The 26,628-nt window shown below is 43.9% G+C and overlaps 1 protein-coding gene across 1 annotated transcript in view; it reads left to right on the top strand.

The window, feature by feature from the left end:
- The window catches only part of kcnh2b (potassium voltage-gated channel, subfamily H (eag-related), member 2b), a 206,031-nt gene that overhangs the window by 168,427 nt on the left and 10,976 nt on the right, over positions 1-26,628 (top strand). Inside the window, exons 7-12 of the mRNA XM_034559980.1 lie at positions 20,324-20,503; positions 21,275-21,378; positions 21,649-21,787; positions 23,805-23,959; positions 24,563-24,657; positions 24,886-25,026. Coding sequence (XP_034415871.1) covers positions 20,324-20,503; positions 21,275-21,378; positions 21,649-21,787; positions 23,805-23,959; positions 24,563-24,657; positions 24,886-25,026 — 814 coding nt within the window. The remainder of the gene's footprint in view (positions 1-20,323; positions 20,504-21,274; positions 21,379-21,648; positions 21,788-23,804; positions 23,960-24,562; positions 24,658-24,885; positions 25,027-26,628) is intronic.

Here is a 26,628-nt window from a genome sequence, read left to right as displayed (position 1 = left end):
GCTCAAGCTCCTCGACGTCTTCCTGCACCATTCGACCTTCGCCAAAGCTGTCGATCGCTGCTGTTGCTGCCGCCCGGCCGCTCTGATGACGCGTCCGCCCGGCCCACCGCTCCCCTGCCGTCGTGGGTGGGAGGCGAGAGAGCGCCCCCAACGCCTGCCCACCGAAGAGAGAAAGGTGAGACAGAGAGGGACAGCTGAGTTGACTGGGGACAGGTCTGTGTATATGAGAAGGACCAGGCTGGATTCAGAAGATTTATGAAATCATTTGTGAGAATATGTTAAAGGTATTATTCCTCATCTTGTTTTGTTGTAAACAAAGAATCCCCTGTAGTGCTACAGTGGATACTACAAAGCCAAGATTGTTGTCTTTGGAGTTTAGTCCCACGCAGCTTGAAGCCACTTCAGGGCAGCCTATGGCTGGAGGGTGTTGTTGATTTTACATCACAATTTTTGATGTCCTAGTTAGATGCACATTTTCTCCCATCTCTCACCAGAGAACAAGGCTGGATTCTGTTGCTTTGACCTTTTTAGGTTTTACACTTGATTCTCCATGCAGGGTTAAAGCAATACAAGCTCACAGAGAATGAGCGGAGGCAACCATCTGTCCAGTGTTGTGGCAAAGTTGGACAGCGAGAACCACAAACCAGTGATTGTTAGGCAAGGTTACAGCTCAACAGAATATTCCTTGATGAAATGCAGATGTGTAATGCGAAGATTAGGCAACGGTATCTTCTTTGGCTCAAGTGTTGATTTCAGTCCCTTTATGCTGCTGTTGGTTTGTTTGGCCTGCAGCATCTCGGGGCTAAAAGGAGCCACTGTGTATCATGTCAGCTTAACCAGCGGGGCAACGGGGGACACATTACAAGTGAAGCCCGAGCCCTGCATATAATATGCCTGATTAAAGGAGACTCGCAGTACCTAAGTGAAGTGATCTTCACTGATATGAGAGAGAATCATGCTTGAATTGATTTTGTATTAATGTTCTGAAGGTGAAACGCTGATGCCCGTGGAAACGCTGCACACAAACAGCCATGTGTTGTCACAAGTGTGACAACTGAGGTTGACAGTAAAAACCAAATCCCCTACCTAGTTCTTGTCCTGAAAACAGCTGAGTCAGTGTGCGAGTATTGATACTGTAAAGACATTCACACACTGGGAAGTGACCAATAAGCAAGAAAATCCCAAATACTCATATTTTACATCGAAACTATTCATACAGACAGTGATGCCAATTTGCAACACTTTTTCAATAAATGGTTCCAATAGCTTCATGCAGGCAGAGGACCAACTAGCAGCATCCTATTGAAGTGTGGTATAGCTTCAGATAGTGTCAGATGTTATTTTCTTTCTTTCTTTAAATTCCCTCTGGTGTGCTGTATGTCAAGAGCTTTTATTGTGAAAGATAAGACCAGACCAGACCATCTGGTTGGTGCTGCCTTTATCACGGTTGAAAGGAGTCATAAAGTTTGGGCGTTTTGGTTCTAGTGTACAACACCATTGGTAGTGAATTCGCTCTTTATTTGCAAAAGTTGACTCGCTCTCGAAAAATAATTCAATTTCTATTTTTATTTAATTCATCGCACACACAAAATAAAGAGAGGTTGTTTTTTTCAGGCCTTAATGTATAGTTCCTATGAAGATTAGGGTTTTGGGACATTTTGGAGGAAAGCGTAAAGAATAACTATAAAAATATTCTTTATGGGCACGGTTTTATTTATCACTTTCGGACTTACCCAGAACGTAGAAACCAAAATGCTGGTGATCTTATAGCTCTTACTCTGCATTGTCTTTATAGTGATGATCAAGTTTGGTTTCCTTTGCCCCTGATCCCGCTCCGAGTACCGCCGATACCAAGCCCCACTCCGATACTTTTCCCAGATGTAAAAACTGCGCAGTGCACACTTGAAATATTAAAATCAATCCAATGTATGTGCTAGACAATTAAATAGCTCTGTATTGCATTAAGAACATGCTTGCATCCAAGCAGTTCTTTAAAGAGTTGACGGAGGCACTACTTGTTGTGTTGCTGTGCATGAGAGCTGAAACATCCTTAATTCTTTGGGAGATTTAACTAGATTCCTGCTTGTATTTTTTTATTGATTTAAAAAATCAGGCACAGTCCAGCACATGATTGCATCTTGTGGGTACATTATATAATAGTATAATGGTTGATTGTTGGTTCATCCAGCTAAATGTGAAGTTTAATTAGATATCAGAGTGATGCTGCGAAGCCCAGTCATGGAGCTCGTAGCCTCTTATTGAACTTTGTTCGACATCGATGCCACGTTTCAGATGGGACAAGAGCAAAGGCAACACAAAGGGTCACTGAAGCTCTCTGACCAGAGACGTGTGGTGTCGGCCGCATGTGTACCCAGAAATACAAACGACAAATTGAGGTTCGAGCTTCCTGACGCTCGCCTCTCGCAGGTCACCTGTCAATCAGGGAGCACATTGTCACCTCCACTGCAGAATATGTAGTTGTTACAGGTACCTGGATTGGTACCAAGTGGCCAGATGATGTGATTCTGCAAACAGGACACACAGATGACACCAAGCACATTCACGCCTGGTCATGGCGCCACGATGCGCAGAATCCCATTTATATCCATACTCAAATACATGAATGCAAAACATATTGTAAACCACATTTTAACAATCTTCCTCAATATAACAATATTACACATTAAATGTTTACTGAGCCAATAATACTCTCGATGGGCGTGATGTGTGGTGCCATTTTAGCTAGCGCAGCACACCGGCTAATCAAAAGTAGAAATCCACACAAACACTATATATGTATATATATATATATATATATATATATATATATATATATATATATATATATATAAAGCCCGCTTAACGCAAAATAGAGCACCACCCTGCCCCCTGCTGGCTGCAAGGTGGAATGTACAGTCCATACAAAACTAAAGCATTTCAGTACTTTATAAACTTAGAATCTTCCTAGCTAATATACTGTTCTGTTCACTTTGAAACCTATTGTTTGTCAATGGAAACCAAACACATTAACACACATGTGCAAACACATTGGTGGGCGTCACATAGTCGTGATACGACTGGCTGGCAGTTATCCAATTTTGGCTCGGTCTCCACTCTCCCTCTCTCTCTCTCTCTCTCTCTCTCTCTCTCTCTCTCTCTCTCTATCATCTCTTGTCTCTCTCTCTCGCTCTCTCTTCCGCCTCCACAGCTTTCAGACAGGGCCTATTTGACACCTGAAAGCACCAGCAGTTTTAAATGTACCTGCTCTGCTGCCAGTGTTCTAAGTTATGCAAGAGTTTGGCTAACCCAGAAATAGGATACAGCCGTGGATCCACATTACACAGATGTGTAATGTGTTTATTTTTTAAAAGTAATTAAAGAGAAGATCCACCCTCACAAATGTACAGTCTCTGACCATACATGGGTGTCCTCTGTTCTTCATTCAGCCTTTGATGCTTCTTCACTATTCATATTGCGTGTCTCCGTCTCAAAGAGCTGCTCCGGGGTCTGCCTCCTTACTTCTGCAATAGAAGTATGTGCACGTTATCATTCTGGTTATATAATAATAAATAGGACTAAACCGTTGTATCTCAAGGGCTCTATAGTATTCACTCTAATTAGCCCATTTGATATGCTTTTTGCCAACACCTGCTGAACAATATTGTTGCTTTTGTAATAGACTGTTGACTGTTTGTCAGGATATAATAGTCTCCTTCTGTTCAGAAGAATCTCTGCATGTTTTTTTTTTGCCAAATGGATGAAACATAATCTCCAACCAGTCTTTCATAAATCTACACCTTTTATTGGAAAGAATGAGGCTTTGAGAGCAGCTGCATTCATTATTGAAGTTTGCTTGATCCAAAAAGTCTGACCGGGAGAATGTGTCTTCTAGTGAGAGAGCCTAGTGTTGAACATAGTGTTGGATTTGTTGGGGCTACAGAAGCACTCTGGGTTGTGCATTGGTGCTACAGAGCGCAGCTTCTTTCACCTCATGAACTGTCGTTCACAAAGCGTTAAACTGGGAGAGAGGAACTGGTACCACAGGACATCGTAGCTATGAGCACTGATTTCTCGTGGATTATTGCCTCACTGTGTGAACTACAACAACAGACTGGATTAATTTACACCAGATAGAGTAAGTAAGTTGATTTAGAGCGAGTAGTCCTTTTGATCAGAGGGACCTTCTAAAGACACTAGGAACCTTTTAGGACGAGAGAAGAGCATTTCTTTTTGTTTGATGACCCCCGCCCCCGTCCCCATCATCATTTCATGAATGCAAGCTAATACAACTAGGCTGTACACGCTTTGCACACACACCATTTAGGCTGCTATAATTACTCCAAGTCCACACTCGCCTGTCTCTCTCTGACCCGAGACACACACACACACACACACACACACACACACACACACACCTTGGCTCGGCTGCTTGTTAGTTGTCGTCCTGGTCTCCAAGAAGAGGAGAGACGATGACCTGCTTTAATCCAGATTCTCACGAAAGGCACTGGATCAAATCTGTCCAAAGAGGGAACCCTTTAGGTCCACAAAGAGACGTGAAGACAGCCTCGCTTCAGGCAACCCGTTGAGGGTCTAGCTGGCAGAAAATCATCTCATGTAATCATCGAAGAAGTGGAATAGGATTTGTGAGATCCACCAGAATTTAGCTATTGAGGGTTTCAGGGGTCTGAGGGGTCAACAGAGGTATTTTCACGCTGATTATAAGTACAGTAAGTATATTATTATAAGTACTGAGCTCTCATGTCATATTGCTTTTTCCCAACATCAACAGACCAATAACTTGCCTAATCTTCGCAGGTTTAGATCACTATGGAAACACAGGCAACGGTCCGCTGATGGGACCTTTTAGTTCCATCTAAAAAGTAGTCCTGTCACTAAAATGACCAGGAAGCGGCTTCACTCACACCTCAGTGAGACGAAAGCGTCGTCAAAGCAGGGAGAATGGAGGGAAGAGAGAGGGAGAGATCGCTAGTACGTCGAGGGAGTGCAACTCCGGCGTTCCCCGACTCCCACACATGTTGTTCTGTACAAAATCGCCCGAGGCGATTCACAAAGACGCGGCCCTCTCCCTGCCAGCCCTGAAACGTGTGTCTATGAGTGTGTACGCTCGGTGGCCATTGTGGACGTCCACTCTGTGCTTACGGAATTGAACCACCGCTGCACTTCTTTACCCACAAAATGACACATAAATGCACATACCAGCATACTGTGTGTTTCTAACATTCTCATCTTTCTTGGTTGGTTGCATGTAAGGGTGCTTTCCTCTAAGTCCTAGTTTCTCCAAGGATATGTATTTCCTCACATTCTTTAGTGTGTGTGTGCGTGCGCGTGCGCGTTTGTGTGCTTGTGCGTGTGTGTGTGTCTTACGAGGAGCTAAGCCCTCACCAAAGTGGAGGTGTTGAAGGGGGAAAAAGCCTGATATCTCCTCTGCATGTTTCCCTGGCTGGGATTAAGAAACCTTCTGAGGACTTAATATCCACCCTGCCTCTGTCACCCCACTGAGAGAGCTGTATGTTGAGAGAAGCCGGGGATGAAGAGCCTCCGAGCATGAGAGGGAGAGAGAGGATGCTGCTGGGATTATCAAATATAGGACTTTCCCACCAGGAAGCATCACTTGAATGTCACCCAAAATTGCCCTCTGGAGTCCGGGAATGTGATCCCAGACACATTATTGAATCGGCCTAGCAGGGTGCCGCCGCCTTAGCGAGCATTGCTTCTATAACAACAGCTGTTTGTTGTTTGTGATACAAACAAGAGACAGAGGAAGAAGAGAAGTTAGTAAAGTGAGGGTGGGAAGGTCGGCAGTAATGAGTAAGAAACGGTGTCGGAGACATCGCAGCCTGGTCACTGCTGATCTTTGCATTTGTGTAATTTAGTTGATTTCTGTAATTGTGTAAATTTGGCACTCAAGTGTTTTCCCTCTGTGTGTGTTGTTACCAGAGCTTCTCCTTGCTTTGTTGGCATAGTTACGGCTGATAACTCTGTTGTGACCGCCATCGTCATCGACGCCATGTGGAGGCAATCTAATTTATTTATTTATAATATGGCACTTTTAAACTACATGGGGTTTGACTTGCTGCATGTTTGGCACAATACATATATTGGTTGTTGTAAGATATGCTGTGTAATGTATTGACTGTATGGTAATCCTCAGTTAGTCCTTAGTAACCTAGAACCGAGGCTGATGTCATACACCGTCTGACTAGGGTGACCAGACATCCGGATTTAGGCCGGACAGTCCGGATTTCCATCTGTCCTGTATTTGTCCTCCTTTTTGGAGTTGCACTGGGCCGAAAGTGCCGCGCAATAGAATATTTTGCTGGAACGCAGTCTAACAAATGATTGGTTAAAAGCGTTGTCAAATATATATCTGATAGGCTTAGGTTTGCTTCTAACCCTATATCATTGGTTAAAAAACGTGTGCTGGCTACGTCATATCTACGCTGCTGGCTACATTGACCGAAACTTAACACAGAGACGTCGTTCAACCCAGAATGGACCAAAGAACATGATTTATTTCAAAAAGCAGTCGAGACTCCTTTCATGGCTTCTGCCCTCTCTGTCGCTGTGATGTTGACATAAGCAGTCAGCGTAAAGCTGCCATTGAAAGACATGCGGGAACAGAGAAGCATAAAGGTAACGGACGTGCCGCAGGTATCTCTTCAAATGTCGCCGTTGGATGACAACATCTCCGCTGCTGAGCTGTGTAAGGTTTACCGTGCTGTAAAGCACCACCAGTCGTACCGGGGTGGAGACTGCGTCGTGAAGCTGGACCGAGAGATATTTAGTGATTCTCCCATAGCTCAGGGGATGATGTGTGGCCCAACTAAACGAATGTCCTAGCGCCCTACTCTGTACATGTACATACAGATTACATTAAAGCAAACAATTTGTATTGTAGAGGGGAGCACGCTAGAGTCCTATGCAATTATTCACAGCCTCACAAAATACCGCATAGTGTCCTCCTTTTTGGTGTTATGGATATGGATATGGTCACCCTACGTCTGACAGTGACGGATTCAGTACGTGGGAGATCATATTTGCGCAACAAGTATCACACCATTCTGCCTTGCCGCTGCAGCAGAGGCCGAGCAGTAGCAGCGCTTACTGTGAACACTCCAGCTGATTCCCAGACGCAGACACGACTCACCCCACAGTCGTCCTCTGCCACATGATCCCAGGAATACGTGAAACACAGCTGTGTGCCACACTTGATCATTTTCCACATCTCTCAAAAAGGGCAGTTTATATTCTGTTAATGAACCGAATGCAGTGAGAGCACCGACAGATAGATCTGGAGGATATACCGTGTGGAAACCGCTATATAAAATTATTTAAAGTACGAGTCGAGAGTAAGCGGGGTACTTGTAGTTTTTACACCTTTTTTCAGTTCACAAAATATGAGACATGAACAATATTTGAGCAAATAATAAGTAAACTGAGAATGTGTCCCAGTGCTCGATGCCATATTTAATTTTGACACAGTTTATTCAGATCTCAATGAGGTTTGATACCCAGCACAGCCTCTTGCCTAATGAGGTAGATATTGGACGCATAACACAGTGTTCCTGTGTGCCCTCAGACACTAACTCTTCTGATTTTATTCATTCATCCCCTTCAGTGTCATGGTCGTTCCTCAGAGCTTCTCATTCTTCCATTTGGTTTCTCTGAAAGCTGAATATGATTTTACAGGCTGTGGATGTCAGTGACTTGGATAGTAATGTGTGAATTAGAAAGCTGCTTAGTGAAGCAATAGGAGACAGAGACAAGCTTTGTACCCATTTACGGATCCCTGAGGAAAGACAGGATGTGTGTGTGTGTGTGTTTGTTTGTGTGTGTGTGTGCTCTCCTTCTGCCCTCTCTCCTTCTGACCCTCTCTCCTTCTGCCCTCTCTCCTTCTGACCCTCTCCTCTGACCCTCTCTCCTTCTGCCCTCTCTCCTTCTGACCCTCTCTCCTTCTGCCCTCTCTCCTTCTGACCCTCTCCTCTGACCCTCTCTCCTTCTGACCCTCTCTCCTTCTGACCGTCTCTCCTTCTGCCCTCTCTCCTTCTGCCCTCTCTCCTTCTGACCCTCTCTCCTTCTGACCCTCTCTCCTTCTGACCCTCTCTCCTTCTGACCGTCTCTCCTTCTGCCCTCTCTCCTTCTGCCCTCTCTCCTTCTGACCCTCTCTCCTTCTGACCCTCTCTCCTTCTGCCCTCTCTCCTTCTGACCCTCTCTCCTTCTGACCCTCTCTCCTTCTGCCCTCTCTCCTTCTGACCCTCTCTCCTTCTGCCCTCTCTCCTTCTGACCCTCTCTCCTTCTGACCCTCTCTCCTTCTGCCCTCTCTCCTTCTGACCCTCTCTCCTTCTGCCCTCTCTCCTTCTGACCCTCTCTCCTTCTGCCCTCTCTCCTTCTGACCCTCTCTCCTTCTGACCCTCTCTCCTTCTGCCCTCTCTCCTTCTGCCCTCTCTCCTTCTGCCCTCTCTCCTTCTGACCCTCTCTCATTCTGACCCTCTCTCCTTCTGGCCCTCTCTCCTTCTGACCCTCTCTCCTTCTGACCCTCTCTCCTTCTGCCCTCTCTCCTTCTGCCCTCTCTCCTTCTGACCCTCTCTCCTTCTGCCCTCTCTCCTTCTGACCCTCTCTCCTTCTGACCCTCTCTCCTTCTGCCCTCTCTCCTTCTGACCCTCTCTCCTTCTGCCCTCTCTCCTTCTGACCCTCTCTCCTTCTGCCCTCTCTCCTTCTGACCCTCTCTCCTTCTGACCCTCTCTCCTTCTGCCCTCTCTCCTTCTGCCCTCTCTCCTTCTGCCCTCTCTCCTTCTGACCCTCTCTCCTTCTGACCCTCTCTCCTTCTGACCCTCTCTCCTTCTGCCCTCTCTCCTTCTGCCCTCTCTCCTTCTGACCCTCTCTCATTCTGACCCTCTCTCCTTCTGGCCCTCTCTCCTTCTGACCCTCTCTCCTTCTGACCCTCTCTCCTTCTGCCCTCTCTCCTTCTGCCCTCTCTCCTTCTGACCCTCTCTCCTTCTGACCCTCTCTCCTTCTGGCCCTCTCTCCTTCTGGCCCTCTCTCCTTCTGCCCTCTCTCCTTCTGGCCCTCTCTCCTTCTGCCCTCTCTGTGGGCCCACAGTGGAGGAGGTCCTAGTATTACAGTAGTTAGAATTCTCACATCTGCTTTTAAACGTTCTGAAGAAATTGGATATCAACAGGTTTTGGGATATGAACAACTATCACAACTTTTCTAGAAGGTGCTTCTTGAAGAGTCACTGAGAAACGGTGGTGGCCTATCTGGACTGTAGTTAGTGGGAAACACTGGATTAGTCCTGGAAAATGATAACCCTGCGAGTTATCCTGTTGTATCAAGCAGCAAAACAGTTGTGGCATGGTTTGACTTCATTTGCCGACATTGCACATCCTGCGATGGGACTTTTGCACATGCAAACATCACAATATCGATGCTGAAGGAACATTAGGTCACACAAAGGAAACACAAAGGGTCACTTAGGAGCATTTCTAGTTTAAATTGGGCTCTACAGTGTATAGAATGCATGGTCCTCATATCCATGCTGTCAGCATGGCACCTGACACGTCACTGACTTCTACCAATAATAAAGCAAGCAAGAAAGCAGTGCAGTTGAAACACTCCTGCAAACAGTAACAGAACAGGGAACAACACTATACTATATAATATATAATATAATAAATGCATTACATGCTCAATGTACAAACACGAAACATACCACAAGCCCTACCCTGAGTGTGTGTCCCTCTGCGGGTTCACACATCAGCATGTTTTATTCAATTGGCCTGATTCCGTAGTTTGAACTAATGCATGATGGCATCCTCAGGACAGCAGCTATAGCTCCGCACTCAGGCCCATCTACTGTATATTGCACAACATGCTCTCTACAATCAGTGCGCATGGTGTATCGCAAACAGAAGATGTAAGGTGGGTTTTAATATATTTCTGGATGTTTGCCCCCACACCGATTAAATATCCTTTTTGAATGGATGAAAGCAGTTTATCAGACAGAAAGAAACTTGAGCTGAGAGCAGACTCTGAACACTTAAATGGGTTTGCCTTTTATGTATGTCGTATGTCAGCAGCAGAGGGGGGGATTGATGCACAGATAAATCATGACTAAAATAAAATAATAAAGAGACGGAGAGAGATGAGATCGCGGACGAGTTATGAAGCCAAACACAGAGGGAGAAAGATATCCAGAGTGTGAGGGAGCAACCTCCCTAAGCGCTGATGGTGCTGATGAATATTGGAGGAGAAGGCTGTGGGGAGGAGGAGGAGGAGGAGGAGGAGGAGGAGGAGGAAGAGGTGGAAATATGCTGCTTGGTTATGTCTTAATGGGAACTGTCAGAGCTGGAGAGAAACGGTCAGCCGGGAAGCCAGTTGTGGCAACGGGCAGATGCAGGCGTATTCGTGAATATGCATAATCAAAAGCATACAGACAAAACGGATGCAAGCAACAGTATGCACTGACATACGGGCACCCGCATGTTGTTCTGAGAGGGGATGGTCAAGTCTTTGGCAGTCTCTGACACTAAAGCAGTTAAAACCACGACACCAGACTAAGTGTAGGAGGGGCCTAATTGACCAGTTGTCACTCCCCCAAATAGCTGTCCAATCAGAGCCTAGCAACTGTCACCGGGCACAGCAGATTCAACAGCCTTTGGAAAGAATCGATAAATAATTTATCACTAAAGCAAGTACGTGTACTAATTTAAATACAAATGTTTGTGTCACTGGGTGTCAAAACATAGTGTAGTAGAAATAATATGATTAAATAGTAACCCTCCTGATAACTTATACTGTATATGATTGTTTATTTATTTATTTAGAAACCAGCAACCTTTTGTGAGAGTTTGTCTCGTTAATTCATAACATTGTTGACTCTTTGGCTTTAACAACACCAGATTGTTGGTCCACCGACTGTGAACTTCGACGCTGTCTATTAATATGACGGTAGTGTTTTGGTGGAGCATTGGCTGCCGGCCAATGTCACAGCCTTATTTCCTCGTGTGTGTTTATTAGACAGAATAAGTCCTCCAGGCCTTCACTTGAAACGTAAGTGTTGGAACAAGGCAGAGAAAAGGATTTATACATTTAGCTGAGTGAAAGAAAGTGTTTGAATGTGTGGCAGCGTGTCCCCTTTTCACAACACATATGACCATGCATACTACACCTGGATTACCCGTGTTTAGTAACCTTGCCTTCCACGTCGTTACCAGGACCACAGACTGACATGCACAGCATTCGCTGTCAGAATATTTCCGTCTCTTTTTGAAGCTGGCGGTGAACACCTGTCCCCTATCCTGCAGCCTCTTAACCATGCTCCCTGACAGGCATGCTCTTCTCTGCCACCTGTTTTGATAAACACCGTCTTTCCGCTTGGATTTCTGCACAGAACGTAATCTATATGTGTGCACCAGATGTGCCTTTAAGCTCCTCCAGAGGTGGGCTGAAGTACTGGCATGGAAGTGCGTCTTGGTTGCATCCAAACAGGGTTTTTCATGTGTGTTTAGTTTTATATGCAGTCCAAATAAAGGTCTCAGCTAATTCCTGGTGGGAAGGTGGTGAGACTGTGTTTACTGCGTTCAACAGCTGAGTCAGGAGCTCCGTCCACACACACACACACACACACACACACATACATCTTCACCAAACAGACATGATTTGATTTTGCATTATTAAATGCTTCTCAAATAGATGAGCTATTGCTCTGTGGCGGCCTCACATCCCACTCTGTTTACAGTTGAAATTGAAGCCCCATGAAATTTTGATGTCTGAAGGCGGTGCTCGGCAGGACGGGTCTCTAATACTGAATATGGGCACGGAGGGAGCGGTTTGAATATGTATGAAATATCGAGCGTGTTTGCTGAGGCTCTCCAACTTAGGAGAATCGAAGAAATGTGTTGGAAAGGAGGCAGGGCTTGTCTTGCCTTATGAGACTGAAAAAAAACCAAAACGTTTGTGGTTGTGTGTGTGAGTATGAATGTCCGTCTGTCCCCATGGCTAATCTCGCAGACCACTCATCCTAAAAGAGAATAGTGGTTTGTATTCATACGATCAAACATGACAGCAGTGGTCTTTCAGTTCACGTTGGCTTCCGTGACCATTATCTCTTCCAGTCTGTTCATGGTAGGAGAACTTGTTTGAGGTAGAGTGAGAGTATGACGTCCGTTTGTCAGGGGCAGTAAGAGCTCAGTGCTTTCGGCAAAGGTCTCAGCTGTCGTAGATATACAAATGTTCCCATTTATAAGCGCGCACTAAAAATGTTTATTTTAGATTCATCATCTGTGTGTGTGTGTGTGTGTGTGTGTGTGTGTGAAGTGTCACACTTACCATCCTCCACAGGGTTAGACAGTTTTGTCATTGTTATTCTTTTTTCCTTTTTTATCACTTTTAGCGCTCTGTGTATTCGTCCCCCTCGGCTCTGTTTCTCCATCCTCCTCTGTCTCGCCCACCGGCTCTCTCTCTTTCACACACTCCCTCTCTCCTTTTTGCTCCTCATCTCCCATTCCCTAGTTGTTGTTGTTGTTGTTGTTGTTGTTGTTTTTCTTAAAACAAATCTATATTATATCAAAGTGGTGGTGTACACACTTTGCCTGGAGCAGTGCGCTGCATAAACACACACAGACTCACAGCAGAGGAAGTGTGTGTGAGGTTCTGTTACATTTGCACTGCATGGCTCATTGGCCTTGATTATGGTATTACTCTCTCTATTATAACTGTACAAACACACTAAAATACACATAAACAAGTACACTTATACATACAAGCATATACTGTACTTATAGTTCATGCATACATATAGTAGTGTTAACTTAACGAATCAGCACCTGTGTGTATACACACAATGTTTATCTTTCTTTCCAACATGTATTAATGTCAACGCTTTCAGAAACACAATCTTATCGTACTGAGTAGAAATTGGTTGACCGTGACCTCTCAAAACACATTTTTGGCCTTAACATCAGAAAATAAACGTGAATTATGACAATTTCACACAAATGTCTAATAGGATAAAAAATATGATGGATTAAACTTGACTGGTTGGTGAAGGCACCAGGCGGCAACCTCCGGTTCTGCAGAGTCAAGCCAATGCGGAAGTGCCTCTAAACTTAAAACATATACTCTACTGACCAGCAGGGGGCGACTCCTCTGGCTGTGTTGAAGTCTATGAGAAAATGACTCTACTTCTCTCTTGATGTATTCCCTCAGTAAACATTGTAAACATGAGTTTATAGTTTCAAGTCTTCTTCAATAAAGCATGATGTTCATTTAGTAATTTATGGTCATTTAGAGTCAAACAGACCATAAAGCAGGGTATGCTTTAGGGCGGGGCTACAAGGTGATTGACAGAGGCGTATCCAAAGCGGTAATTCTAGTTACAAAAGGGATCCAAATGTATCCAGGAGAACCACATATATTCTTTCACATTTCAAAGTCTTTCATTCACTCTTCCTCTTCCTCGTCAAAACCTGCCATCTACATTACCCACAATGCAACTCTACAGCCGAAAGTTGGGCTAGAGATTCAGATGTGTAATGCTGCGCTCACTGCTCAGCTAATGTAGCCAACCATGCATGATTTGAGTGGGATGTTTGAGTTAGTGTTGCTTGGTATCCATGTTTTATAAAAGAGAACGAATGTGTCTGCATCTGTCTATGAGGGTTTCACACGATCAGGTTTGTTTCTCGGCCCCAAAACAAAATGGACATTGTGCTCCCAATTTTAAAATGTCTAACACTTTTTCAACTAGAAGGACTCTCCTGCGGCTGATGCAACACAATTTATTTTTTTATATGACACCCACTCCCATGATGCTTTGAGCTGTTGAAATGCAATTGATTGAAAATGTCCTCGGTCCAACTCCTTCACTCTTAATTGGAAGAAAGAGCCATTTGAAAAGATGGTAATGAATGTCTGGCTAAAAATATCACTATAACTGGGCTCAGAGGAGGGTATTCGTTCCCTCTGGTCTTCAGCTGCTGTATCCATTTGTCTGCGTGCTTGGACTGTAATTGTTTACACCCATCCACACACGCATCCCTGCCAGCTGAATCGAACACAATGTGAGAAATGGAAGCTTCCCAAAAACCATCAACACCCCTCCCGAGCAGATGGATGGTGTGTGCTGCCTGACTGCCGTTTTCTTTTTGTTCATCTCCTCTCTGGGACTCAAGCAAAGTTTTTAACATCCAGGGTGTCAACTTTGACAAAAGCTGGAGTGTGACTACAGAGAGCTGACCCAAAAGGTGTGGTTTGCTCAATTCTAAGCCGGGTTAACAAAAAATGTTTTGATCAGACACAAAAAAATAAGTTATTTATGATAGACTGCACCAGTATGTAGTGTTTTACTGGAGTTGCACTTTGACTGTAAAATGCTCAACCGTGGTGATGTACAGTAGCTCTATGTTTTGGCATATTTCCCAAAGTGAACCACCACTAGGTTTTTGCCAATTCTCTCTCAAGAGATAATAAACCATTTCTTTAGAGTTACTAAGAGGAATTTTCTTTGTGTGTTGATTTTGGTGGCCCCTGTGGACACAAGTGGTAGTGTTTCCAAGTACCAGAGTCCCTTTAGAAAACCTCTCATTTTACTGCAGCAGGGGTCTGACAGTCTGACACTCTCAGTCCTGGTTCTGGTTGTCCTGTGCCTCGCTCCCCACTGGAGGAGGAGACAGAGGGTGCTGGGTGTGGAGCTCTCTTCCAACCACCAGAGCTTCCGACTGCTGGTCAAAAGCAGCAGCAAAGAACTTAGCCTGTCCAATGTGGGCTGGTCTCTGCTGCAGTTTCTGGTGGATGTATGATTTTCCAGAATCCGACTCGGCGGCACTGCTGAAAAGCATTTAGAATAATGAATATAATAAATAGACAATGTTGTCGCTGATGCTCTCGTTTACTTATGAAGGTCATGAAGAGGCATCAGGACTAAACAGAGACTGCTTCATAACCAGTTAAAAGTTCCTCACAGTCACTTTAAAGCTCAAAGGGTACAGAAAGAAGGTTGTTCGGGAGCACTTTGACTTTCCAGCTTCGCTCACCTTTTGATTTTGTAACCCTGTTTGCTGCACTCTCTGTATATATACCTCCTGCCACTCTGTGCACGCACGCCTGTGGCTCAGTCTTCTGCACCAATAGAGGATTTAATTGAAGATTAATGATTGAAGTGCAGCTGCACTGAACACCTCCCAGCTGTGTGTGAGATAGAGAGAGAAAGAAATGTATCTATTTTCCAACAAAAAAATCCAATCCGTTCTACTAAGAACGTTTTATTTTAAGGAATAAATCTCGTCGGATGACGTTTAGAGTGCAAATTAAACACTTTCTTTTTCCTCTATGTATTTCATCTCAATTCAATTACAATATGCTTATTTACAGGAATGTTCAATAACTTCATTGAGTATTTATGTTTTACACAATAATTATACAGTTAGACACACTCTCTTTCACAGATGTAATCGATCAGAAACATGTACCACAGAGATTGTGGATTGTTTTTCCTTTCCATTTTTGAAAGGCCTTGGCTGGTTGGTTAGCCATGTCTCTTTCAGTTTCCTTCAGTTTAGTGTTTGCTCCTCAGCCACCACAGATAAATCCCCCTTTTTAAATCTTTGGCCCCGCCAGTGATGTGTCATCCTAAAGATTTCTGCCTCTTGTCCTTGTCATCACTTCTCATTTAATCAAAATATAACATTAGTAAAAACGAGACTGCACTTCTAAAATGGTTCTATCAATCTTTCTATTCTGCTGTCATCTTATACTGAAATATGACTAATATCATTAGACGGGTTTGATGGTTTATATTTGATCTATCTCTTGTCACTAGTCATCTCTTCTTGTCCTCTAGTCTGCTCCCTTGTCACCACACCGGGTCACACAAAGTGGAACAGACACCGTAGCAGTCACAGCCTGAGTGTTGGCTTCTATTTGAATTTGACTTTTGAATTAAAAGGAAGAAAATGTTTATCCACTGTCCCGCCCAAGACTTGAACTGGCCACTGAATGTGTAATTGAATTAGATTTTTCAATAGTTTTGGGCCGAGAAATAGCAGAACACTGATGACGCTGCTGTCTGCTGGACTTGGGATTCCACTCCGTAGACTGATGCCAGCAAAAAGAAAAACAGCTTGCTGTGGGTGAAGTGAGAATAACACATCGTCTTCAAGGCACAGACACTTAGATCTGTAACCTCCCTGTTGCCCCAAGTCTTCTCCCCCAGCGCTGTCCACAAACACAACTCTGTCCTATCTGCACTTCCATATTTCTCGACATCTGCACTTTGAACAATCCTCACCTTTTCAGTTTCTCACAAATGGCTAAAAATAGAGCTTGAGTTCCTCCAGGAGGGAAAGCACAGTGAAGAGGGCCACTCCACTGAACGGCAGGGTGTGCGTTTGTGTCCGCTCACACTTGTAAACGTGTGATGCTGTGTGCTGTCTGGATACAGATGTGTTCACGACACTTGAGAGAATGCAAGATATTTGTGTGACATGGTGCCTGAAATCAAAAAGCAGAGGGCTGAAAGGCAAAATATGTTTTCTGAATTCTTAGTCTGGCAGTCCACCATTTGTGGTTTTCAGTGAAATGTCTCAGCGATCCTTGACCGCTATCCATGAGTTTGGTATTCGTGTGCCCCTCAGGATGAATCACTAGCCAAACTGTCATTTCAATGAGCCTCACTTGGGCTAACTAGTAAATGTTTGCTTGCTAACATGCTAAATTAAAATGGCCAACGTGGTAAACATTATTACCGTCTTGTCATCAGCATTTTAGCATTGACAGTATGAGAATGCCAGCATGCCGAGATCAGCATTTAGCTCTAATCAGCTGTAAACTGCTAACCTTGTTGTGTGGAGGGAAGTTCTCCTTGACTGCTGCAACAATATACAACAGCCCTGTTTGTATGGAGTTATGACATGTTCTGTATGTAGTGCTATGCTGGATAATCAATAACATACACAAACTTAACATAAAAAATCAACTGGTGATCAAAGTGATCCTTTCGATAATTCATTCAATGGCCAAGAAACACTAAAGTGTTGGATTATCTTTTAAAACAAAAGACCAGCACAAGATGAGATTTGATGAAAGCACGGGCTTGCATGCAGAAATTCATAAATACTTAAAGAGAAAGCCATTGAAAGAGCCAGAATTCTGGAGAGCTGGCTTAGATATGAAACAGCTGGCTCAATTACAGAGAGGACACGAACTGAAACATTTCTAAATTAATTAATAAATCCAGTAAATGCTTTCTAGCCCAATATTTGCTAACTATGAGAACAGCTACTGAGGCAAAAACGCACAGAGCAGAGTATGATATCCTCATGGACCAGAGGGTTTTATCACCAAGCACATAAATATGGGGTCAGATCAGTCTCAATAATTGCAAATGCACACAGAGATTTACAAATGCAAACACAAGATTTACAAATGCGCACAGAACAATTTGCAAATATGTTCGATTTACAAATGCACACTGAAGGATTTACAAATAAATTAGACTCACAAATGCACGCAGAACGACGTGTCTGTGTTTATTTATTTGTCAATCGCACTGCATTTGTTTGTGGATTCTTCACATGTGTGTACGGACTTATGAGACTCCCCTGCCGTGGCTAGATCCGCAAATGTGTTTTTTCAACATAGACCTAGCTGTAGCCAATCAGATGTCGCCCTTATTTTCAGCCAATCACATGAGCGCATCTCCCCCTTCCCCCCCAGCGTTACAGTTGCACAATTTGCAGAGGGATACACAATTAAATCTTGTGTTTGCATTTGTAAGTCTCTCTGTGTGCATTTGCGATTATTGAGACTGATCTGACCCCATACATAAATGGTGAAGACGAAACGGACTGTGCAATAGAGAGAGAGAAATGAAAGTGTAAGGGAGAAATCGAAGAATGAAAGCATGAAAACGCCATCCAAGGGGATGAAAACCGTCCATTTAAGCATGAGGAGAAAAGAAGATGAGATGGGAGGGAGGATGAATGACAATATGTATGGCAGGGTGAGGGGGAAAGCCACCTACACGCTGCATGGAAGAAGAGAAGGAGTCTGAGAGATGGAGCGAGGGTTGTCGGACGGAGGACAGAGCCACGTCAGGAAGGAAAGGGGAAATTGGAGAAGGAGAGAGGTTTAGCAGGTCAAGGGGAGGGCAGGAAGAGGGAGGAAATGGAGTAAAGAGGGATGGAGGCTGAACACAGACAAGTGAGAAAGAAAGACACACAGGTAAAGAGAGGTGAGGGTAATACAGGACTTTCTTTTAGTGCTTCAGTTTTTCACCAAACACAGGTGCACCCCACCCGCATACAAATGTGACCCGTCGGTCTGCTGCACTGGGGGCTTGGAAAATAACAAACATGGCCACACAGTCGAGATGCAGGGTGGATCGAAATATAAAACATGTTCAATGCGCTTACGTAAAGTGCTGCTGCAGAATTGGGGAGCCGTTTAGTTTTTATTATTTATAGTTCATGCAATGGGGACAGATACAGCAGACATGGGGAGACTGAAGACCGCTCCGATGCAAGTATCAGAGTGTTTATAGCGCAGGCTCTGCAGCTAGAAGAGCTTTTATGAAACAGGGGATTAGAACGCTGAGGTAAAAAGCAGGTTAGTCAATAGGCAAGATAGATGTAAGGCACACTTTCAAGTGGTGAGGACTGGTTTGTTGCTGAAATGATCAGGATTTGGTAGCTCTTCTAAAAGCAATGAAGGGCCCGGAGTCTTTTGGCCCTCATTGAAGAAGCACTCGCTCTCAAGCCGCTCCTTTAAGTGACGAGGAGAACGTGCTGCATTCACTCATTTCAAGTGGTCCAGATCTGTCCGAGAAGCCATGTGACATCAATCTGCTGTTAACCAAGCCCACGTTGTTATATTTTGTTACATGGAAGAAATTTAATAATTATGTACATGTTTCCTGTTTGACTCAATTTAAATTCTGGGCTGATATAACTATTCATATAGCCTCACGATATTACCTTTCATTTAAATTGGCTCTTGATTGTGTAACACTACAATATCCATGTGAACATCTTGAATGATTCTACTCTTTTCAGTGCTGTCCTTTGCTGTGGCGAGATATTATTTGTATGGAACCACTTCTTGTTTATTTCAGTGACAGTATGACCCTCAGGTCATTAACAACATTTGTTATTTGTCCCCATTTCTTGTTTTAGGTCCCTTTTAATTCTGCTGCTGACGATGTTTAAAGTTATTGACTTTCCTTTGTGGATCTCTGTGAGCAGGACTTCAGTATAAGACAAATGGGCAGGACTCTATATGGTGGCGTTAATTATGCAAATTACTCTCATTTACGCACAGTCGGCATTTGTCTCTGTCCGAGAGGTAATATATCTGTGTTATATTGTAAGGTACTTCGCCACATGTGACAATACTAGCAGCATTATGGTCCACAATCAGCCTCCCTCATTAGTAACTCACTCTCTTATTCTCCTTTTTATAGGCGCACACATTTGTGTGAGCGCTTCTGTGGTTCAATGTGTGATTCTATGAAGCCGAGACACAAGGCTGTGCTGATGTGTCCATACCAGCAAGTAAAGCTAAAGAATGGCTTTATAGTACCCACAATGGTTGTGTGTGTGTGTGTGTGTGTGTGTGTGTGTGCGTGTGTGTGCGTGTGTGTGTGTGTGTGTGTGTGTGTGTGTGTGTGTGTGTGTGTGTGTGCGTGTGTGTGCGTGTGTGTGCATGTGTGTGTGTGACCACTGGAGGAACCCCAACCGTTTTCTAGTCCATCAAGTAATACTTTTATGATCCATTGTGGCATATGCTACCTTAAGATACTATAACACCAGGACTATGAGACCCGAATCATTACCCAGGTCATTCGTCTGGACAGAGAAACAGAGGATACGACCTGAATCATGGCTGCAAAGTGTGTGTGTGTGTGTCTCTTCCTACATCCATGCATGACTGTGCATTTGTATATCCAGAGGGCCTGTGTGTGCGGAGGGGGGGGGGGGGAGCCAGCTGCCTCGGAGGGTAACCTTAATATGGTCGGTGCCTTCAGAACCGTTCTTGTCATCTTCACAGGGGACATGGCTCCATCGCTGTAATTACAAAACGCTGTTACAGTTGAGTGTGTCATGTTAGCCGATGTATATTTCATGGAGCCGCTATACATGCTCAGGCTGTGTGTGTCTGTGTGTGTGTGCACGTTGTTTGAATGTTTCTCAGTTCCATCACACTACTGCTATATGTCCCAGTCTGTTTCTCCCTCCTGGTTCCTTGTCTCTTTTCTCTGTGTCCTGCTGCCTCATCTCTTCCTGTCCGTTTGGTCTCTCCACCCCAGGTGCTGTCTCTGGGTGCAGATGTGTTGCCAGAGTACAAGCTCCAGGCTCCGCGCATCCACAAGTGGACGGTGTTGCACTACAGTCCCTTCAAGGCGGTGTGGGACTGGCTCATCCTGCTGCTGGTCATCTACACCGCCATCCTGACCCCCTACTCGGCCGCCTTCCTCCTCAACGACCAGGTGGGGTGCCGTCGAAGGAAAGAGTCACTAAGTCACTCAGGTCGAGCGTGTTTTATTTATGTCGCCCGATCATAAAAGAGTTTCATTGGGCTTTACGTCTCTACAACATAAGACTCCAGGCAAGAGAACCGGGCTGAACAAAAATGCAAAAGGTGATGCATAAAGTAATATTATACACCGATGATTTCCCTGGCAAGTAAAAAGTCTTGTGACAATGCATCTCTTGTAAAACATAAAGTCAGTCATAGCCTTTGTGTATGATTCGTGTGTTGAAGACTCACAGCTTGCCCTGTTTTTGTGTCAATTCATTTATTTTTGTCTAAAAAAGGCATGCAAATGATCGTAAAGCATTAACCGTAATCCATTTGAAGGAGGTAATCACACAGAGCTGTTCTATTTTTAGAGCATTAGCTTAATTCTCTTCTCCTGTCTTTTTTTCTACTCTATTCTCTATTCTCTCTTTCCCTTGACTTTCCACCTGTCACCTTACCTTTTCCTTTTCTCTGCGCTCCTTTCTTGTCTTGTATTTTCCTCTCCTCTTCTTTCCTTCCCCTTTTTCACCTCTCCTTTCCTCTCCTTTCTTTTCCTCGCCTCTTCTTTCCTTTCCTTTCCTTTCCTTTCTTCTCTTTCCTTTCCTTTTTTCTCCTCCTGCTCTCTTCTTTCATCTCCTTTTTTCTCTCCTCTTGTTTCCTCTTCTTTCTCTTCCTCTTCTCTCATCTCTTCTCCTCTTATATCTCCTTTTCTCTTCTCTTACCTCTCCTCTCCTCTCAGGAAGAGGTAGCCTTGCAGAATTGTGGTTACTCCTGCTCTCCTCTCAATGTGGTGGACCTCATAGTGGATATCATGTTCATTATTGACATCCTCATCAACTTCAGGTCTGTCTTTAAACACATGATCCTACAGTATAGTAGTAGTAGCCACAGTGTTATGTGTAGTAGAAAGTGCTGCAGCAATTGCACAATAATTCATCGTAAACACAAAATGCTGCAGGTCTAATAGCCTAACCCCCATGCTCTGTCCTCATTAGAGCTGACTGTTGTAGCATTAGTAGTGATTATTGAAGTAAGTGGTACAACGTGGTTTTGTTAACGCCTTATAAGAACTATTGATGTCAATCATTTTCATATACTCTGCACTTCTCTCAGGACAACGTATGTGAACATTAACGACGAGGTGGTGAGCCACCCGGTGCGCATCGCCGTCCACTACTTCAAGGGCTGGTTCCTCATCGACATGGTGGCTGCTATTCCCTTTGACCTGCTCATCTACCGCAGCGGAGAGGAGGTATGTCAGCATACATCTATGCCTGAGGGGAGGTGTGAAGATGGGGAAAGACAAGAGATGCTGCATTGACATTGTGTCTTTATCGAAGAGAAGGGCACAAAGGGTGAAGAGGAGGGAGACGGGGAATAAGAGGAAGAAGGAAGAGAGTCAGAGGTGGTTTAGTTTTTGCTTCATGATTTAACTGTCTCTGTGGGGAAGTTGATTTGCAGTCAGCTGTTGTGGAGCGTCAAAATAACCTTTAAATACAAGGTGGACAAAATGCTCTGTTTAACATAATTGGAAATTGAATAATGAGTTTTGAGTGTTGGTCAGATGAAACAAACAATTCAAAAACTGTCATTTCTTGCTATAAGTTTCCTAAGAACTCTGACTGTGTTACTCTTCTCTCACTCTCTGCTGAATGTTTATGACACTAAGTAGTCATCATTGATGAGGAGTGGCACAAAGGTCATTTTGCGTCAATACGATTTGATACATTGCATTGTGGGATTCTAGAGAGTATATGCCATGGTCACAACTTTTTTTTATTATTCTGATGGCCGTGTTGTCCAGAGGATTGTTTTTTTGCTGCTGTTTATACTGTTGTTGTTATATTATCTCGTTCTTGTGTAGCGAATGGGATACAGCTGCATTCCATTGTGCAACCCTGCATCGCCCAATGGTGATAAGTTATCCTTGAATCCTTAAATCCATTAAACTATACAGAGCATACATTTTACACAAATACTTCAGTCACTTGAAACAGGGTAGGATGCATCTAGTGCACTTAATAGTTCACAATGAAGGATTGTGGACCCTGCCCATGGAACCTGATATTAACAATCAGAAGTAATGGACAATATGGAGTTTTCTAATATACCAAAAGGATGTATCAATATTGAGAAATTAATGATCAGATTAAGTTCAAACATCAACATCAAAGCAAGAGGCCGAGTTATCCTGTCTGGTTGGCTCATTGAATCACGTGTGTTCTGGTCTAGACAGCCCACAAAAAGAGATGACTTATTTTAGTTTGTGGGTTGGTAGGAACTCCAAATACACAAATGTATGTGTTCCCTTAAAGAAACCTCCGAGGCCACAGAAGACATTACACAACAGTTGATGAGCAAACTGAACTGTGTAAACCATTCTGGTTGTATATAGCCGCAGCAGATATGCAGTGAGACAGCTGAGTTCAGACAACGGATGCTGAGCTTCTGCGGTTTGCTGAATGATAAAAAAAGTGCAGTGTTGGAGAGTTTGACAAAATGTGAGGCGGGTGTCTGGAAGAAGAGGTGGGAGTTAGCAGAAAGAGGCAGAGGGAAGTGAGTTAGTAGGCTGCCGGCGACCTCTGAGGATACTTCCCACATAATGAGGATGAAAATCACGGAGGCCGAGATCCGTCCCTCCACACAGCAGCTCAGCCCAGGCCAATCCCAATGACAGAGGAAGCACCACTTGGAATGCATCTATTAGTAAAGAAGTGTTATTTATAGTGATCAAGGCACCCACCAGGCCAAAAATGATGAATGTGGAAACTCCCCAACATTGAAGCACTGCCCGGGGGGGGATGTTTTGCCAGGATTCACTTCATAGAGGCCACAGAGCCAAGAAGGTGGAGATTTTCCTCACCAGAAAACTATTATTTACTGAGAGGACACACGCACGCACACACACACACACACACACACACACACACAAACACACACAGAGAGCAGGACTAGGCTCTCTGCCAGCACAGTTCTCGTCTTGTTATTTATTTGTCATATGGACACGAAGGGGGGCCAGACGAATACAAGTACCGGTAGAAAGGACTGCCCACAGTAATGAAATAAAAGTCAGGATTCACCACCTCCACAACGCAGGGCTGGCTGTGTGTGTGTGTGTGTGTGTGTGTGTGTGTGTGTGTGTGTGTGTGTGTGTGTGTGACAGGTTAACATCAGGCGGGGAACACTGGCATGAGACATCACAGTTTTTTTCTCTTTAAAATTCCTCCTCTCGTACCAACAACAACGTTGTGTCTCTTCCTCCCTCTCAGACCACCACTCTGATTGGTCTGCTGAAGACGGCTCGTCTCCTGCGACTGGTGCGCGTGGCCAGGAAGCTGGACCGCTACTCGGAGTATGGCGCGGCCGTGCTCTTCCTCCTCATGTGCACCTTCGCCCTCATCGCTCACTGGCTGGCCTGCATCTGGTACGGTGCCATAAGACTGTCTGGTGAATCAGACGAGACTTCACAGATGGAGGAGTTGTTGGAATAATTGCGTGTTATGTGGGGTCTAGTGCTGTCACAATATTGAAATTCTCAACTTCAATTCAATACTTTAAAAAATATATATATACATGTGTTTAATCTATTTAATTTTAAATTTTTTAATATGCCTTTTTTTGTGGCAGTTTATTTGATTCTAACCACAGATAAATGGTAGGAATTGATAGAGCAGAAAATGTGCATTTTAACTGTTTCTGAATCAATAAGACATTATATTAGGAGTTTGAAAATCCCTTTAGTGGGTCTTTTTACCGACTGCTAATTATTGCTCACATCAGCAGTTATAGACATGCTGTAAAAGGCTCCTGTCACATTCCTATGGGTTTCCCCCCAGCACCAAAGGATGAACACACTCAGGGTATCTTTCGTAATATGCTTTATTATCTAGCAGACTGCCTCTGTTCTCCTGTCTCGTGCCTCCATCCCTATCAAACCTAACATAGGAAAACACACATCACACAGACACACATCATCTGATCCCACGCCCAGCCACCACACATGCATTCATACTTTTTTTTTTTCCAGGTATGCCATAGGTAGCGTGGAGAGGAACGGTTCCATTGGCTGGCTCCACACACTGGGGGACCAGTTGGGAAAGACCTACAACAGCTCCATCAGAGGTACTGAGAGTAAAGCTCACTAAATACTACAGTAGTACTGGTTAGAGATATTGTGGTGATTATGTCTGTCCTGGTTACCTCAGCTTTAAGCAAGTTAGTAGAAAACATCCTTCATCAGAATCAAATTTTGTGTGGCTGCGATTGTGGAACGATCATCAGTGATCATTTATCATTCTGTTATGCCACGGACTTTTATGAAATCAGCTCTAAATTTATTTTACACTCCAGGTTCGGGACCCTCCATCAAAGACAAGTACGTCACAGCCCTGTACTTCACCTTCAGCAGCCTGACCAGCGTGGGGTTTGGAAACGTGTCCCCCAACACCAACTCTGAGAAGATCTTCTCCATCTGTGTCATGCTCATAGGATGTAAGTCCTGATGTTATGCTCAAAGAAGTAGTAGTAGTAGTAGTAGTAGTAGTAGTAGTAGTAGTAGTAGTAGTAGTAGTAGTAGTAGTAGTAGTAGTAAAGGTAGCTGCTCACTGCCTCTGGAGCACTTTAAATGCTGTGTTTGCTGTTCACCAACTCTCCTTACTAAAGTCACGTGATAAGTGAATCTGACTCCTGCTGCTATACGGTGTAAACACTTTCAGTTCATAATTTAGCGTCTGTTGCAAGTATCTGTAACTCCCTTAAGTAATTCATACATTGGAGTTGATGCTTGAAAATGTAAAAAAACATTTAAAAGAAGAACAACGAAGGGACTGGACAATCAAATGTTCTAATAATAAGTACAATCTTTAAAGATTACAATAGTACATTTGTGAGATTGTTTTTTGATGTGTAGCTACTTTTTAATACACAAAAACATTCCACAAACATCCAAGACGTCACATGAAAGGGGACAAAGCAACGACCAGGAGACTAAAACAACCACAAATAGACACAAAAAAACTACAAAAAAGGGCGAAACAACCACAACGAGACTAAAACCACCACAGACACACCTAACTAAAAGACCACAACAATGAAACGTTTTCACTTTTTATATACAATTCTTGCTTTAGTTACAGCAGCTGCACAAAGCCTAGATCATACTTTAAAGCATATTGCGTGATGATTTATTAATACAATTCATCAGCAGGGATTGTAATAACCCCTGTCACGCTTATCAGCTCAACTTCCTCTCTGCTGAGTAATTACCTGTGGAGGCTGGCAGAGCCCTGGACCTCAATGATCAGGGTAACCATAGGAACATGAATATGGTATTTAAAACCAGTGACGAGAAACTATTAACGGCTTGCTCATCGCATGTGAGCACTCGCATAACAAATTGTATTGTACTGTAGTTACAGTTATCTAAAGGTAAAATCAAGGACTTAGAGGCACTTATTCAACAAGGGTGTTTTTTTGTTTTAGTTTGGGCTGCACTCGTAAAATGCCAATTAAAGAAGTGCAAGATTCTGATTAAAGCGCACATTGAAACCTTAATGAGCATTATAAAAGTTCTGACGAGATTTCCAACCACGTGTGTCGACTGCACACTTGTAAAATGACACATACACTGCAGTTTTAGTGGGTGATGTGGACAGTGATGGGAGCTGGCGGAGGTTGAGAGGTTAGTAGGATCCAAGTTGACAACAGGACTAAACTGAGAGGCTCCAACCACCTCTCCAGAAGGCCTTTTAGATCAGTCAAAATCCGGCTGCATCCGTCCCCCAGAGGACAGACCACCCCGTCTCAACAACTCTTGTAGGAACTGAATTGTTCTTATCGTAGGATTAGTATGAGTAACATAGGAATAACTGTTTATCTCTGAGTCAAACAACGTCTGCAACTGGGTCAACTGCATTGTATTAGAATTCAACTTAAATCGGCCTGTAACATAATTCCGGTTTATTTTTTCAAGTCTAGCTTTAGGTGAGGTTCTTAAACCAGTGCTCACGTGGCGGTAATGTGTACTCTGATTAGGGCCTAGCTTTTGGACTCTGTATTTATTCCTCCTGTCTATACCGGTCTTCAGGGGATCCC

Source organism: Cyclopterus lumpus, chromosome 20, assembly GCF_009769545.1.
Source record: "Cyclopterus lumpus isolate fCycLum1 chromosome 20, fCycLum1.pri, whole genome shotgun sequence".
NCBI lineage: Eukaryota > Metazoa > Chordata > Actinopteri > Perciformes > Cyclopteridae > Cyclopterus > Cyclopterus lumpus.
The sequence above is the reverse complement of the archived record's forward strand: the minus strand, read 5'-3'. Positions and strand labels throughout refer to the sequence as shown.